Genomic DNA, 18,202 nt, shown 5'->3' on the forward strand with positions numbered 1-18,202 from the left:
AATTCTCTTTAGCTTGCAGCAAACTGAGTTATCAATTCCTTAGCTAAGTTCGTAGTTTCTATCGAAATCAATTTGGGAGCTGCACGAAGTTTTTAGAGTAACTCTTATCAGGAGTTTGCACTAACTTCAGCGGGTATCTCTCAACGGTAACCTAATTTACTGTTTGTAGCGTTTGCAGTTTCACCAGGAGTTGGAGCCTCACTTGAGATATACGTTTCATGCGGCCATATTTAAAATTACTTCTAATACTGTTTCATATGCCTACGTTTAAAAAATAGGTCAGATTTATATAAAATACTCAATACATATTCCGTTAATTTGAGATTTATAGGCTTTAGTAATTCAGTTGTATTACCCCTTATTGTACAACAACTAACTAACCTCATGGTTTATATACTTGTAACAAATCAAATACATCATTTGTATTGATTTAAAAATTACGACACTCCTCAAAACCAATATGAAAAAAATACAAGTAAATGCTATTGTAATATTGTATGACAATAATAACCAGACTATACAAAACATTAGCTTTACACAGAGAATAATATTAGATATAAAGTTTCAGGCCATGTGGCGTTGTAATCATATATTACGTAAATATCTAAGCTAGGACATTCAAATGTAACAAAAGTAAAAGCAAAACTAACCCAGCACCAAGTTTACTAAATGCAATATTGTAAACAATTTAGGAAGAAAGACAAGATTTAATAGACTACTTGTCAAATTTCTTTACTGTGTCTTATGTTATTAAATTGGTGTACCATATCCAGCAACAAAATTTTAATTAAATTACTTAAAAATGTCTTGTTTCGGACGTGTCAAGTTGGAGCTAAGAGGAAAGTCGATAGACGTATATCTCCGGTTCCAACAGGCCGGCTGTCTCTCGTCAGTCGACATTCTATTACACCCTACTACACAAACCATCAGCTGCAGTGCGGTATAAAAGGAAATCTAAATATTTAGCTTATACTTCAAATCAAAATAGAGGCGCTAGTTTTGTTGACGGTGTCAGTACAAGAAAATATCTTAGTATATGTGTTCTCTATGAGAAATTAGTTCCATAATTATATTTTCCCACAACATGGCAAGGTTATTTTATGATCAGACTTTACGTTTAGTTATTCTTTCCATACCTAATTAGTACGTTTTTCTTATTTTTACGCGGTATTACATTCTTTAAGTATCTACTTAATGATTCAATTGGCATGTCGGATATAAAATTATATATGCGTTACAATGTCAAATGAGTAATTTCTTATTTCTTTGGAACTGACACACGCATTTACTTACCTTTATTATTCATCTTAAAACATTACACACAACAATCACATATTACCTTAGCACATAAGATTATAACGAGATGTTTTTTATGTTATACATTTTTATAATAAAATTTAAGTATTTTAATACATCATCGGGGCATTTATCTTATTCAAATGGTAGCAATTATATTCATAAAATAATTAAAACAGGTTCCAGTGCTTTAAGTAAAAATTTCGATTCGTTAATTGACATGCTCTTGTTCATAAAATGTTTAGTCTATAATAAACATTTTAACAAAATGTCCAACTCTTCTAAAATTCATGAAGTTTGTTCCTCTTAGAGTTTTTAAAAATCTAAATCGTAATTTACTAGGCACAGTCAAACTCAAAAGTAGCTGAAAAAATTTAAAATTTTAAATCGCCATTGCCTTTCTTTCGATAAATTTTATTCTAACCTAGGTGTTACGTGGAAAACCTTTCTCGCTACGTAAGTCTCTAAAACCACCACTATCTATTTAAAAATAATACACTAGAAATCCCATTATTTCTCATGGGAGAAAATTATAAAAAATACCCTATATGTAAATCTAAGATATAATTTTCCGTGTGCCAAATTCATCTAAATCCACTACATTAACTTCTAAAAATCATTCAAACAATAACATTGTCACAAATCTTCACATACATAATATTAGCAAGATTAGTACATTTTACATTGCTCCTCCGGTGTCGAATCAATCTGTAATGACTAACGATCAATGCCCGAATAGAAAGTATCGCATTATGACCTTGTACATTGATGCTGTATTAGTATTGGGATACTCGTCCATGACACAGAGTAGATGAATCAATGAAGTGCAAAATTAAATCATTTCATTTCATTCATAATCGAACGCCATTTACAAGAACGGATTATAAATTCAAGACTTTGCATTATTATTTTCTTACCAACACATTAACACAAATCCCACTCACAAAATTATATACCATACACTCACGCCTTTTATCCTTGAAGAGATAGGCAGAGACACAACTGATGAATCCACTTTCCGCCGTGTGTATTCCATCCCATGATAGGAGCGAACCTATCGCCAAATCGGACACAAATTCCAAATTCCAGGCTAATACTGAATAGAAAAAACCAATATCACTTTGCCTGTCCCGGGATCCATTCCGAGATCTGAGCACTGCAGTCGCACCGTAACGTAACTACGCCACGGAAACAGTCATAAATTACATAACTAACAAACAACAAAAAGGACATGACAACTGCACTAAAAAAACTGTGGTAGTAAAAATCATAGGTGATGTAGATGGGCTGCTTTTCCCTGGTCACTTAATTAGTCGTTAGTCCAATGGTTGTCTAGTCGTCCATTGTAGTCCCAGATTCGAGATCAGTCAAGCATTCAAATATTGCGTTTATTGACTAAAAGTACATCTCATTTGCTGCGACATCTTGTATACACATATGTAATGTACACACATTGTATACATCTGAGGATAAACGGGCAAACGATCCTCGGATGGTAAGTAGTTATCGTCATCCACGGATATCAGCAATGCTAAGAGCATATCCAAACCGTCGCCCATATAGACTTACCTACTTTAAATCGTAACGTATAATCAAACAATACCCGATGATGAAGACTTATCGATAATATAAATACTGGGAATAATTTCCGTACCTTGCCAACTGCCACATGTTCCCTCAAAGTTTTCCTGTAAATACCCAAAGTATTGCGAGTATTAAAATCGTCTCCCAGCCTACATGAATCATGCAATGTTTACCGCAAAAAGTATTTATGTCAAGGCCTTTATTATCAACATTCTAATAATAATGGACGGCAATGAATTTTCAACTTAGCTGGATTTGATTAAGATTTGGAACGCAAATAAATTAGTTCATTGAAATATCGCGAGAGTTTGAAAATATATTGTGTAGTCTTTGTTAATTAATGAGTAATGTCAGAGAGAATAAAAATAATTGATTTAACCCATAAAAAATAACGGTTATTTAAGTTAATAATAATGGTTTTCCTATGCCATCTAGGTTAATTATACCGTAGTCTATACACATGATACTCCAATAATTATAATTGGCCGAATATGCAGAAACTGATCTTAACAACGCCTGTGATCATGACGGTAATAGTCGGAAGCAAAATTATGATATCCGGTTGATTATTAGGTATATTGAGCCGTTCTCCCGTCAATCCTTAATACATAGATCGTGTACCTATTATGGACCGATTCCAATTAACTATCAACTGCTAACTATGCACACTAAAAATAAACCAATCAAAATAAATCATTTCTAAGTAAATCAAACAAACTTTATTCGCATATATGAAGAGTATATTATCTTGTATCTCGTAAGCAATAATTAAGTAATCATTTATAACGAGCGTATGCCCTATAAGCGTTCGAAAATAATAATTTTTGATGTCTTTGTAAATAATAAATTAATTATCTCTATTATAAAAAATAAACTTAATTGAAATATCAGAATTTAGCAGATTAATTGCCAGACAGATATACGCGGATAACTACTATAATATAATTTAAGATAAATCTACTATAATTATTTCAACTATCTCATTGATCAATGAATATATTAAAATGACCCGCGCAAAACCGCCCTCAGAGAAGGAAAGACAGTCCCTAGGTATATAGGTCATGGCCTTGCGATCTGATATTTCATCACAGCACTATAACAAATGCAGTTCAGTGGCCGACCATTCATTGTCGTAGTAGGGTGCGCGATCGGACATCGCATTCAGCCCAAACGGACGTAATTATAAATCGTACTTCGCAAATCACGCGACAATTACAATAACAGCGGCATACAAACATTTACGCAATGTTAACTAAAATAGTTATATCATTTTTATTCATGAACAGCGTTTGCGCACAATTAAATGGTGAGTTTTGGTGGTTAAATAGCAAAGTGAGTGAATTAAACGGAAAAAAAATACCACCGCCTCAGTTTGAAGACTTGACGGAATTCGACACTGATGAAACGAGGATACTATTTGACGAAAATGTTCATGAAATGAAATCTAAAATCATTAACAATCCAAAAAACGTTAAAGACAATAAGATGAGACCTGGTGCTACACAAGCAAAGATAAATAAAATGATCAATAGTCAAGATAAAATTATATTCGGTGAGTATAAAAGGCACGATAACAATAAGTTTGTGTGGCCGAGTGACGACAGGAGTAATAAAAATAAATATAATCAAGCTGCATCGACTCAGAATTTCAACAGAAATGACCAAACAACAGTAAAGAAAACTACTGCAAGCACTACGCAAGATACAGTCGGCATTAAGTTTCCTGAAAGAGATACATTTTTTATACCAGAACCCAAAAAAACAGTTGCTACAACAATTATCAATACGCAAACAACAGCGCCAAACCATGAAAGCACAAGTGAAGTTACAACAAATACCGATATAATATTTTTCGATAGCAAAAATCGAAATGAAGAGCAGTCTAAAAATATTTGTACTTACATTAAAGAACAAGAATGTATAAAACTGGACGGTTTTATTTACACTGTCGAATTCGGAAAGTAAGTACGCGATTATCATTCTTTTCTTATTTAGTTTCACATCTATGTGATTGTTTATAATGTTAACAACCAATAAATACAACATATTATTATAATTATAGTCAAGTTATAAAATTTAAAGGCTCTTTGGCGCAATTATATTTTGAATTTATATTGAAACAAGAGATCTTGGATCCACCTCCCATGGCACGCAATTTGCGACAGTTTCATGATTGGCTCGAAATTAGAATTAAGATCGATTTAATAGTTAAGTCACTCCTTACTATAAAAATGGAAGACTTACCAACTTTCAGAACATATTCTTTTAACTGAGTCTCGAAAAAAGTACTTGGGTAATATATAATTAAGTTAATATTTTTACTTACAGAAGCCTGAATGTAGGCCCAAAAAATCCAACACTTGTATGCTGCGTACTACCTTTACCAATAAAAGACAATAGCAAAAATACTGATAATAAAGACCAAGGCATAGTGTTCTTTCGAGAAAAAATACGCTCTAAAAGATCCAACGAAGAACTAAAACAAAGAAAAGTACTTCTGAAACGGAGACGGCCCCAAGAAAAAACCAAAACAGTTCCCGCCGAAATAGTAAATGAAGACGAAGATCCTTATTGGAATATTAAGAATACTTTCAAACCCACTACGAAACCAATTAAGACAACAGACTATGATTATAAAGATGACTCCATCGAAGAGTATACTGATGAACTGCCGCGACCAGGCTTATTAGGAATATATTCAGAGAAACGAAAGCCGACCGGCTGGTCTGTGACGAAGCGAGAACAAACTTATGGCGGGGGCACTGAATACGATGATGTTGACGATCCTGGAACTCCATTTGGCTATGGAACTATAGATCCTCGAAAAGGTAACTGCCACATTATTTTATAATTATTATTCTTAACTAATGGAATAAGCAGTAAGACATCAATCATTGATATTAATATCTTAAAATATTGTCAATACTAAACTATGAGATCCGTGAACCCATAAGAAATAAGTTTCCAGTTTGTATGCCCTGATTTTGTTTCTAAAATTTGATTATCTGTTGGCAGATAACCGAAACACTAAAAAAGGAAGAAAGCCTATAAAACTTGTGACGGAAAAAGAAAAATATAATCCAGAAAATCAAATTATAAATTTTCAGTCAAATCCTAATTTTGAAGATTTTCAAGGTTTTAAACTTCTTAACTTGGTACGTAACAAAAACAAAGTTCCCGAAAGAACGATTGAGAAATCTGGCGAAAGCAATGATAGTGATGTTCAAGAATCAAATATCAGGCTTGTGAAAAGTTCTGAAAACACCGACAACTATAAACAGGAAACTCAGCTATTTGGTGACTGTGAAAAAACTGGAAGGAAATTAAAGCAAAAAGGTACTTTAATTGCATTATATTTTTCAAGAATAATTCAGCGTACTTATGTATTAATATTTAGAATTTTTATACCATATTTATATCGTTACATTTGTTGGTTTGTTCTATAAATAGGTTTGCGGAACCTAATCCAAGGATATCGTCATAATATGACCATGCGCATTAGGGAAAGGAACGGAAGTCTATGCTTTGTAATATGCCTGTATCCGTAATCCATAACTGTATTATAAAAAAGCTTTGTCTGTAACTAAAGATTACAGATAAAATATGAATATATATCAAATATTAATTAATAGCGACGTTAGCCTACCTTGGGAGTAAAATGGACTGTCGAGACAAGTGATCGCAGGGTCATTACTTGAAGTGATTTTCTAGAGTTATGTGTGTATTCTCCATGGATTATCGCTCACTTTCACGTTGAAGGGAAACATCGTGAAGAAACTTGCATACCTGAGTTCTCTATAAAAAAAATATGCCCAGCAGTGGGACAGTTTATAATCTAATTATCATTAGAATAATTTGCAGACCGCATTTATACCTATTACTACCTATATGTTGTGTCGGGTTCCCTTTATGAAAATTTCAGCTTTCGCCATTGGTGTAAAAAATACTGTAGCGATCGGTGATACATAAATGAAAAAGTAAAGTCGCGAATGAACTTTACTTTTTAAATCTTTCAATTATGTCATTGGGCGACGTATCTGAGATTGACTGTTATACCTGCTCGATATTTTATACATTCATACATCCAAACGTAAAGTGATAAAACCATACGCATAATTAATCGGAAGATAGTGAGTAAGATATCTTCGCATTACTGGCCTGTACAAAAACTAAACAATACAGCTTCCTTTGACAACTAATTCTGAGCGTATCTAATACTTCTGTTTATTTGGCTAGGTTATTACGTGAATGGAAACCCAGAGATTTAAAAAACGAATAGCACATCTATATATATAAAAGAAAGTTGTGTTAGTTACACTATTTATAACTTAAGAACAGCTGAACCAATTTGGCTGAAAATTAGTAGGGAGGTAGCTTAAAACCGGGAGACGGACATAGCCTGACATAGGATGATGATAGTGACATAAAATGTGGTTTAATAAAACGAAATTTGGTATGGAGATAGTTTAAGACCCTGGAAAGGTTGTAAGCCTCTATCCCGGGAAAATATATAGCCGGACTTTAATTCTGGAAAACTCCTTCACGCGGGCGAAGCCACGAGCAAAAGCTAGTAGATAATAAATTTTAGTCCTAGCCGTATTATTGTTCAGCCACATTTTCTCATCTCCCTCTAATTTATAGTCAGCGCAACACACCGTTCACGCATTTTGCACTGCGTCTGTTTATGTAACGTCCATCCCTAAGAAATCTAATCCAGAAACAAATATTATAATAAACTATTTCGCCCGACCTGGTAACCTAACGCGTCCTGCGTTAAGTTAGGTTAGAGACAATAATATATTTAAATCACCATCATTTAAATATACCCTACTAAACCATAGTACTTATAACACCTCCTTTTTTAAGTTAAAGAAAAAAAATATGGTTAAGTAAGTACATTTTTATAAATGTGACTAGATGCACAAATCGGTGGCGCGGAAGAAGGCTCCCATCCGTGGCTGGTAGTGGTGACTCCTGCAGACGATCAGAACGACATCCTCTGCTACGGCACCCTCGTACATCCCCGTGCTGCTATAACTGCTGCTGATTGCGTTTCTGAGTAAGTATAGTATGGTCGCTTAGTCGAGACCGGCTCGAAGTTTGTCACAAGTGACGACAAAGGTTTGGTCGCTGGGACTTTCGAGTAGTATCAGATAGAGAGCGGGTATTGTAACTAACTCCAAATCGGTCAAGACATTGCTGTAATATATGCATAACTAATTATAAATATCTTACTGATATCATAAACATAAAAGTTTATTGTGATATTTGCATGTTTCTCAGAAATAAACTCTGACAAAAGCATACTCTTAGACAGAGAAAAGATCATGGAAAGCCGCGTGGAACACCTACCTAATAGCTATTATAAAAGAAAATAATTACTGCGTCGATGTCTTCCTGAAATCATAGTCCAGATGTGTAACGACCCTTCGCTTTTCTAAACAGGTTACCGATGGACACCTAATGTTTAGTTAGAACATTTATAGCCGTCGATTTACCTGATAAGTAAATATGTGGAGAATATCTTACATTAGAATTAAGTAGCAACGAATAACAAAAGTATTTTACAAACTGCCTATATTTCTGAACGTCACTTACAGGATATTGGACTATTAACCTTTTCCTTGACCCATCAATATTTAAACAATTCAAGGGTTATCAACATATTTTTTGTTTTTGTTAGGGTTTCCCCGAAAGGTATTATCGTTCTGGCTGGACTGTGGAAGTTGAATGAAAAAACGAATGCAAAAAAACGAACGCCGCAAGTCCACTTGCATCCGAAGTTTAAACCGGGCAGTATTGCGAACAATTTGGCTACTCTGGTAAGAAATTTCTATTATTAGAACGTGAAATGGAATATTGGATTCAAATACAAACATTTTTAAGATAGCATAATTAGATCTTCTACTGATTGGTCATCGGTGCAATACCAATTTTACTAAATATGACATGAGATGGTTAATTATAATATTTATAAATATATTTAGATATAGAAATATTATACGATTGAGCACTGATAAAAGTTCTATTCTTTCTCAACTTTTTTTTTACTAAATATTTATTTTCGAAAGACTTCACGACGCGACAGCTCGTACGTAACAAAGTAACAATATAGCTCTGTATTAATTCCAGACATGGTCGCGTCCATTCAGATTATGCGATGAAGTTCAGACCGCGTGCGTAGCGGAGCTTCGACAAGGAAAGGATTGTATGCTCTACGGCTGGGGTGGATTCGATCAAGGTAGCGGTTTCGGTTTCATTGAACAATTAACCATTCTTCTGTAACGTGACGATCGTAACTCCTGTTGATTTTTTAATCAATTAAATTATTCATAGGGTAAACTGTAACTCAAACAAAAAACCTGTTTGTATGAATAAGTTAAAATAATTATTTGATATTTATACTTAATTAGTCTGTAGGATATCTCTGTCAGATTATCTGCTTGAAAAATCGTCTCTAAAATTTATTTTCACACAAATTGCTTGTAGTGAACTAAGATAACTAATAATGGACAAAAAGAAAAGAAACGAATATACTAAGAAACATCTATCATTTTTTTGTCAGTTGTATGGATTTTGTGTTTATTTTCAGCACTGCGTCTGAGATCTCGTTGGCAACGAGCGCAACTGCATGAGTGTGATGAAATGTCTTCAGTCAGTAAATCAGCTCTTCCGAAAAACGCGTTCTGTGGCACTGTGCAATCGCGTGGCACCGTGGTGAGTCTATTGTACATTTGTTTTTGTTAAAATTTCCTTTTCTATTGAGCAGTCCTTTCGCAAATTTGTAAGCCTGAGTATTGCGGTCGATTAAGGGTTTTGTTAAATAGCATTTTTGAAAAGTTCTGTCCCTATTTTTTGTTCGCCAACCACCATGGAAAAGATATTGGCATTAATTAAGGTCAGGTGGGGCAAGTGCGCCGACGGGGTAAGTGCACCTACCCTAAAAAAATCGAGAACTATTGATGTTATACAATTACCGCAATCTTACATCTATGCCACTAACTGAAATACAGTTCCACTAAAAAACATAAATGGCTATGTTCATTTTAATACGATTTATTCGCCATTTTATTTTAAGTGTCATTTAGACCTGTAAACCGAGATGACCCCGTGAAAGATAACATCAAATATTTCAAGATATTTAACATATTTCTGTAAACCAGTAAGGTGAATACATAGTTTAAACCTTTTATTTTAACTTCCTGCCTGAATTTTATTTATATATACTAAAATAAAGAGTTTTTTAGCAATGCGAAAAAATGTACCTAAAAATTGTCGAGTAGGGCAAGTGCGCCACAGTTAGTAGTCGTATGGCGCACTTGCCCCTAATCCATATATAATCAACCTTTTTTGAGAATAAGTTTTACTAATATGAATTATTATTACTAAAATGTTATACTTAACAGCAGAATTTTTTGTACTCAAGGTATTTTTGTTTTGAGTCGACTTAAATAAAAGGGCGTATTAGTTAATTCGTTTTTACAAAAGAAAAACTGAAATACCTTGGTCTAGAGCAACTTTACGTGAATAGGTTGCAACTGTTCGATCAGGCACGTTATCTGGATATAATGCAGCTAAAACATATCAAATGTCATAAGGCCAAATTCTAAGTAATTGAGTTATAATGCATTCAAAATTGTTAATTCCCACTTTTTTGTATGTTTTTTTTTAGTTTTTAGAAATAAAATAGATTTTATATTAGAGCTACCATTTTTTTATTCCAACATATTCGCACACAAAACTCTAACATAGCAAAAAATTATATATAAAAAAAAAATCTAAAATGTTTTCAAGCCCTGATTTACATATATATGGCGCACTTACCCCGAATTTGATTTGACAGCCATAGTTTGTTATAATATTGAGTGATTAAGAATTATCCAAGAACAATGCGAGTAAAACTTATTTCTCTATGGACTAAAGTGAGTGTTTTCTTTATAATGTTTCATATTGGCGTTTTTTTTCACACAGGCGCACTTACCCCATTTCCAGAGGCAAGTGCGCCTACCACCATTTTTTTTACTTTGAGCAAAATATTATTAATTTATGGTCCGATTTCCTTGAATGGCTATAGGTTGTTATCACAAAATACCAAATATTCTTAAATTAATAAAATTACATTCTTAAGTCAGCACAAAAAGAAATTATTTTGCATTGAATCCAGCTATGAAAATTTTATGGCGCACTTCCCCCGACTGACCTTATGTGGTGGCAAAGTATGAGCGTACTAGTTGCGCTTCTACCTAACCCTTCAGGGCAGTCGCGAGTTTATTAATAACTATGGTAAATTAGCATATTCCCGTGACTACTTCAGTGTTTTTACGATTCAGACTAAAAATAATTATCATATATATGAAAAATTCAGACTGTCAAAACAATAAGCCAAATTAAAATGGGTTTATTTTCATTAACTGTTCGTTCGATCGTTACTTGGCATTTTTTTTTCTTTATCGGACAGTATTTAAACTATATTGAAATTTCCAGAGTGGTATAGGCGGCCCGCTGATGTGCAACGTGGAGGGACGCGACGCTGTGGTGGGCGTCGCCGTGTTCCGAGACACTGACGTCGTGTTCCTACCGGCGACGGAGTGGGCTATGCAGGCGCACGAGCTTGTCAATCAAGACTGAATTTGGAATAATTACCCGTAATTTTATATGTACTTTGAGGTAGATAGGTGCAGTGTAAACTCTAACTTTATTTTTTATTTAGTTTTGATTACTATGTAAATCAACAGATAAATAGGGCACGTTGATGGATAGTTAAAACAAAACACACTACGAATACTTTTTTAATTTTATTTTAATCACGTTTACATTTTATGTGCGAGACCAGCTTGATCGTTTCGACAATTAATTCTGAGCAAACACCACGACTCCGCACTAGTGGCACTAGGAACTAAACATTAACTACTAAACATTGGGAATGTCGAGATCCTACGCGAACATATCAAATGAAATTTCACTACAACAAAGTTCAACACGTTTAAATTTATAAATTAATGAATTGTACTTAATACATAAAACGCTCTTTGGTGTCGAACTCGAATAACAATGAGTGAGATAGATGTGGTTATATTAACTATAACAATTTAGAAAATAGCGCGAAATAAAATGTTTTTATCAATAACATACAATAAACAAGTCTTACAAATTACAGCCCGTTTGTTTCGTCGGCGGATTCACTTCAACGCACTTTACCTGAAGTGAAACTGCCGACGACTTCATAAGAACTAAACACAGTAACGTAATAATACTTAGGGCATAATTTATTGAATATAAAAATACTTATATAGATTTTCTATTTCATTGTCTAAATTATGGAAAATACCTGTACTTTCTCGCTAAGATTTTTTTGTGACTACGAACAACCTCGAAATTCACATGTTGATCTAAACGCGTATGTATCATACAATAAATATAAAATAAGGTAATTGGCAATTCAGAATGCGACAAGGGAATCTTCGTATTCTTATTTTATTCAAATCGATTGCTAAACAATTTTTTGAGTAATGAAGATCCTATTGTATAATTTATGGCAAATACGGGACAATTTTGTTTTTAAAAAAGTAAGTCATCCACATCACCAAAAATCGCCCAACACATTCTCAATTGCCACAGAGTAGGTATAGTACAATAAATATAAAATACTATGTTATGACAAGATCACGGTTGCATCACAATTGTTGGTTGTCGCTCACGCGATCACCAGCGGCTCGTCATCAGAGAAGCCGTGGATCGGCGGCACGTCGTCGTCATCTGAAAGGTGTTTTTAGTATTAATCGTATACTTATTAGGAGTTTAAAGTTATCACTATATTGTGTCTTAATTTATTCGATCAAATAATTTGTGTCTAAGGCTACACTGATTAGTATAAATGTTTATTATTAATGTCGTTTCATAAATACACATTATCAGTATTATTTGTTAGTTTTATTTATAAAGACAGTTACAAAAAGATTTTCCTATTTTGTTACTGGTACAAACTTTAACCACGAATATTCGTTTGGTGTATGTTTCATATCATGAAATATGTTTCATACCACCGAACCACAAAAGTTCGTCATTATCTGATGAAGTCTTTCTAACCGTTTCCGGCCACGGCGACTATAGAAATTAGACGGGCATATTTAACTCAAACTAGGACTGGGTATCCTCTAGTCGTGCTTCTGCCGACCTATGAATATCACTAATGTACCCGTATATACCTACCATGAATAAAGGCCGGTAAGTTAAGCAAGGACTCACCATGGTCGGTAATGGTGGCCTGGCCGCGGCGGTTGTCGTAGCGCGGCGTGTGCGTGCTGAAGCGCAGGAAGGGGCGCGCGCCGCGGCGCTGGCGCAGCAGCACGTGCAGCGCCACGCCGCCCGCCAGCGCGCCCGCCGCCAGCGCCGCGCCCGCGCCCCACCACGCCGCCGACACCGCGCCGCCGCCCATGCCGGCCGACTCCAGCACCGCTGCGCACACGCATTCACTTTAGCAATACTGCACTCGCACTCCACATATCAATATGAATTGCTGAATAAAACAATATCTTAAATATAAATTATATTGAAGAGTACCTTTCGTCTGTTACTATAATAGCGCCCAGTGATTTCTAAAATATTCATTGAAAATAATTCGATATTACTGGACTACTTATTTACTGGCATTCAATACATAATTACAACACTAATATCGATACGGAAATGACAGAACGAACGTAGAATATAAAGGTCTAAAATGAACACTACAAACATAAACGCATTTTACCCCTTCACCCCAAAGATATACGATACTAACAGTACTCACTTTCCATCTCGAGCGTCTGAACCTCGCTGAGGTCGCTGTAGTAGCCCTCCTCGGTGACAGCGCGCACGCTCACGTACAGCGGCCCGTCCGACTCGAACGGCGCCGTCATCAGCACCGGCGACGAATACGCCACCACCGATATCATTTCGTCCGTCGGCTTGAGCAGGTCGTCGGGGATCTCTTTACTTGACACTAGCACTTCGAATTTGTAGCTGAAAAAATGAAATAATTGATAAATGGATATTTTATTCTCATACTTTATTAAAAATACTAGGTGTTGCTCGCGTGAAAGGCCTTTCGTGCTACAAATCTCTAAATCACTGTAGGGATCCTTGACGCTATTTGTACTACACCATCATCATGTAGTTGCGAGTGGCGAGCGCTGGTTGGCAGCTAGTGATATCCCTAAATCACTGTAGGAATCCTTGACGCCATTTGTACTACTTCAGCGTTATGTAGTTGCGAGGGGCGATCAGTAGCGCGTGCGTACCTGTGCGCGGGCGGCACGTGCGCCCACGTGACGATGAGGTGCGAGTCGGCGGCGCGGCGAGCCGACAGCGCGCGCGGCGCGGGCAGCACGCCGGCGCGCGCGCGCACGCACTGCACGCCCGCGCCCTCTCCCGCCGCCACCTCCGCCGGCTGCAACACCACACCCCACACATTACACACATCTGTTTGGCCCTAGCACCTTATATGCTCAATACACTTAGCCCATTCGTCCTAATATTTGCGTCTTGCGAGCTAAACAATATCGACTTGGTATTCTTAGTGCACAAAGTTGACGATACTGTGAGAAAATAACGCAAATATTCACTCAAATACGCCGAGTGTACTGCTAGCATAAGTGGCCAGCGCGTCATTTGTAAAATGAATAAATATTGCAATCATATGATAGCAGTATTGATTCTCTTTACAAACCTGAAAAATCCACCATACATCCAGAATCTGTTATAATACACAATAATCAACCAAAATTAATTAATTCCTTAGTTTGAAAAATGACAACTTACGTATACGCATATATTGTATCTGCCGCCAAACGGCACGTTGTGTATGACGTGCTCGTAATGCGAGATTGTAGACGGGACCATTGCGAAACGATTCCTTTTCATCAACGTCTCCTCCGTTATGTCCAGCTGAAATAAACATACCAAGCAATTATACACTAATATATTAACAGATTTATCCCCGAAAGGTAAGGATGTAACAGAACCTGGTGGCTGGTGATAGGATATATTTTATATCTGCCCGAATAGCGACGACCGTACACAAGGTGTAGTGGCCCACATAAGTGTGTCGCGTTCCGGTATCAGCCTGTCCATATCTGGTTCCAACAGGCCTTGTACATGTGTTGACTGCCGAAGGGTAATCATCTCGATTACCCTTCGTTTGTCGACATTAAATTGGATACTATCAGGTTGAGTGAATCAATTTGCCGTGCACGTGTGAAAAAAAAATACCCTCGATAACCTTAATTGCACAATGTGACTGGACCGAGACAATTATACTCAAGTATATAACACTCATTTATCTGGTTACTGGCGAGCACTTATATAGACCGTGATGGCCGGCGATAAGCTGACCAGTTGGCTGGCTAGAGGGAATAATTATGAATAACTCACTATATAGGTAACTGGCTTCCTTAGCGCGTCGCAACCTGCGTCCCAGGAGATAGTCATGTTGCCATTCACCTCATCGTAGAACACGTGCAATTTTTTGACTGGAGCTCTGAGTGATAATAAACATATTCATATAGTACACTGATGTAATCAAAGTCGATAAGCGAGCATGTACGAGATGATTTAGCTAGTGGATATCCAATAGATATGTTACCCCCGAATGGAGAGCTATTACTTATTCACGGTCAGTAGCTCATAGTGGCTCATTCCGGGAGTCGAATTCCTGAATCAGCCGGTTTATAATATCGAAGGCAGGTCAAAGTAATTGTGGCGAGCGTCATTGTCGTTACGTTTATACTAATCTGTAGTCTGCTTTAACTATTTGATTCAGTGTGACATTTCTTTTTTTACTTTTATTAATATCTCCAAACGCATGGATAACTGAGACGTTACGATGATGTACACAATATAAAGTAGGAGAAGGGCAAGAATGATAATTAAAAACTCACTTTGAATTTTCTCTAGTGATAATTTCCAAGTGCGGTGCTAGAGGTCCGCCGAGGAGACCCACAGTGAACTCGTAGCTCTCACAAGGATGCAGGTTATCGATGACGATGCTTGTGTTCTTCGTCAATATTCTTGTATCTGGTGAAGAAAGTTATATTTTTAATATATAGAGTACAAGTAAGAAGAGACTAACGACAGCTACTTTGAACAAAACAATACTTAGAAATTACGATTACTTTTAATTTTGAACATAATATTTTTACCGGCATTCTTAGATTGTAAAATAATATGCAGTTAGATTAATCAAATGTACAAAACATTTATTTATGCCAATCAATACAGTTTCACATTAGAAAGAATTAAAACTTATATAACTATAGTTTGAGTACCATCAAAAATAGAATAGAAACCATCAAAAATTTACCATTGGACATTTCTCCGGGATTCGTCCTGTGTATCATATTGGTATAATGCACTTCGTACACTAACTCCTTATTCTGGTATCGTTTATCGACTGGCGGCGACCAAAGCAGTTCCACTGAGGTGCGTTTCTCTATCAGTAGAATTGCGCTAAAGTTCAACATTACGTCCGGTTCGCCTTCGGTTTTCAAAGGGATCGTGAACGGCACACCGAATATCGAGTTTTTGTAAGCGCTTACGTCGATCAACAGGTCCACGCCAGGCGGCAGATTTGTTACTGTAAATTAATTTTGTTATTCCATTATTTGTACCTTAGCCTTCTTACACAGTTTGTTTATAATAAATACAGCATAATATTATTATAATTAATATCTATGAAACGTTATAGTGGCAATTCTGCACAACACATCTCCCCTTTAAAGGAATAATCTAGACAAAAAAAGAAACCATCTCATAGTAAATCCAACAGGCAAAAATCACCACTGCCATCGATAAAAAAATCAATTATAGATTAAATTACCACTACAGCATCCATAAAAAAAATCGATCAATAACTCACCAGTAATACTATTATTAGTGGTTTTTAGCGGCGGCGGTTTGGCGTACTCCATGGGCGGGCGAACCTGCACCGAATATCCCTCCACACCGCGGATCTTGTGCCACTCCAGGTACACCGCCGACGTATTGATCCGCGACATACTAACGTTGGACAGCTCATCGACATCGCCGCCGATATCGAACGTCAGATACACCACTTCGGACGAATTAGAAGTGTACAGGTCGTTTACCGCCATTACCTGTGAGAAATATCACAATTAGATTACTGCAGCTAAACTAATACAATACAATTGTTTGGTTAATATTTTAAAACATGTTATAAAACATTATTATACACCATTCAGACATAAAAGCCAAACAATTACTTTCCATACAAACACCCAGAAAATAACAATAAAAAACACTTACCCAAAACGAATAATTCGTATTCGGCACGAAATACGCCTTCAAATTGACCGACTGCGTCTTCGTGTCGTTCGCACGATACAGTTTCATGTTCCACGGAGACGGCGGCGAGTAGTAAAGCTTGTAGTACTGAATGACGCCGTTGGGGTTTTCGGGCTTGTCCCACAGTACTTGCACGACGTTTCCGATCAGTTGACGCACGCTTAGCTTCGTTGGTGGCGATGGTACTGTGGAACAGAAATTAGTGCGTTGCAGTTGCGAAAGATGCAATTTTCCGAAAGGAAATCCGGCACAATATATAGGTACTAATATGCATAAATTCTTGAAAGGAAAGGAAAAGGATTCTTGTTTATTTTGGACACATTGACCGCCGTCCAGATAACCTTGACAAGTTATTTGTGGTGGGCAAAGTAGAAGGGAAAAGACCTGACGGCCGGACACCTATTCGTTGAATATATCAAAAGATTGCCCTTACAAGATTGTCTCTTGCGACTGCCTTAAAAGAAGTCGAAAATTTAACAAAATGGAAAGATGTTATACAAACAACCACGAAGGCCTTTCAGGGACACGACCTTCAATAATGAAGAACATGACAAAGAAGAGATGCATAAATACATAAAGGTACAATATGCATAAGTCCTGCCAAACAATGTATATAATTGTTAAAACGTGAACACCCTATATTTTACTACAATACACGTACTTCCTTGTCTGGTGGTAGTGTTGACATATTTGTTAGAGGCGTAGGTCCTGTTCGACTTGCTGTCGCGGATGTAGAACGTTACGTTGTAATTCGTGAACGGCTCCAAGTTCGTGAACCTGTTATAATAATAATTTGGGTTAAACATGATTTATTTATGTGTCGAAGGAAAATACACGGAAAATTATACATAAATGATTTTAATACAACAAACAAGAACGTTATCTTATCTCAGAATTTGTTGATTATTAGAGAATCAACCCCATGTTCAATAAAAGCTCCTTTAATCTCAGGATATCTAAAAACTAACCCAAGAGCCATGAC

The 18,202-nt window shown here is 36.2% G+C and overlaps 2 protein-coding genes across 4 annotated transcripts in view; one reads left to right on the forward strand and one right to left on the reverse strand.

Annotated features, from left to right (window-relative positions):
- Nucleotides 1–3,989: 3,989 nt before the first annotated feature.
- LOC115452892 lies at nucleotides 3,990–12,439 on the forward strand. Its single transcript, XM_030181515.2, has 8 exons — nucleotides 3,990–4,841; nucleotides 5,209–5,708; nucleotides 5,896–6,216; nucleotides 7,798–7,939; nucleotides 8,564–8,702; nucleotides 9,013–9,121; nucleotides 9,473–9,597; nucleotides 11,365–12,439. Exons 1-8 carry the CDS (start codon nucleotides 4,126–4,128, stop codon nucleotides 11,506–11,508), a joined length of 2,196 nt encoding a protein of 731 aa, XP_030037375.2. The 5' UTR covers nucleotides 3,990–4,125; the 3' UTR covers nucleotides 11,509–12,439.
- Nucleotides 11,663–18,202, reverse strand: part of LOC115452424 (sortilin-related receptor) — a 38,810-nt gene continuing 32,270 nt past the window's right edge. For 2 of the 3 annotated variants that reach the window (XM_037437458.1, XM_037437456.1), the window contains 12 exons: nucleotides 17,882–17,997; nucleotides 17,182–17,405; nucleotides 16,775–17,012; nucleotides 16,220–16,492; nucleotides 15,798–15,933; nucleotides 15,292–15,397; nucleotides 14,680–14,805; nucleotides 14,160–14,308; nucleotides 13,661–13,881; nucleotides 13,283–13,335; nucleotides 13,126–13,212; nucleotides 11,663–12,636 (listed from right to left, as the gene is read on the reverse strand). In XM_037437458.1, the coding sequence (XP_037293355.1) occupies nucleotides 12,583–12,636; nucleotides 13,126–13,212; nucleotides 13,283–13,335; nucleotides 13,661–13,881; nucleotides 14,160–14,308; nucleotides 14,680–14,805; nucleotides 15,292–15,397; nucleotides 15,798–15,933; nucleotides 16,220–16,492; nucleotides 16,775–17,012; nucleotides 17,182–17,405; nucleotides 17,882–17,997 (1,783 nt within the window). In that variant the 3' untranslated portion in view covers nucleotides 11,663–12,582. The remainder of the gene's footprint in view (nucleotides 12,637–13,125; nucleotides 13,213–13,282; nucleotides 13,336–13,660; nucleotides 13,882–14,159; nucleotides 14,309–14,679; nucleotides 14,806–15,291; nucleotides 15,398–15,797; nucleotides 15,934–16,219; nucleotides 16,493–16,774; nucleotides 17,013–17,181; nucleotides 17,406–17,881; nucleotides 17,998–18,202) is intronic. The other variant, XM_037437457.1, reaches the window with a different exon arrangement.

Source organism: Manduca sexta, chromosome 11 (genome assembly GCF_014839805.1).
Source record: "Manduca sexta isolate Smith_Timp_Sample1 chromosome 11, JHU_Msex_v1.0, whole genome shotgun sequence".
Taxonomy (NCBI): Eukaryota; Metazoa; Arthropoda; class Insecta; order Lepidoptera; family Sphingidae; genus Manduca; species Manduca sexta.

Bases quoted from the DNA above. Each gene is read 5' to 3' on its own strand.
- LOC115452892 (XM_030181515.2), top strand. From the start codon at position 4,126: ATGTTAACTAAAATAGTTATATCATTTTTATTCATGAACAGCGTTTGC. The intron at 8,703-9,012 runs GTAAGAAATTTC...TATTAATTCCAG, and splicing joins CGAACAATTTGGCTACTCTG to ACATGGTCGCGTCCATTCAG. The intron at 9,598-11,364 runs GTGAGTCTATTG...TGAAATTTCCAG, and splicing joins TGCAATCGCGTGGCACCGTG to AGTGGTATAGGCGGCCCGCT.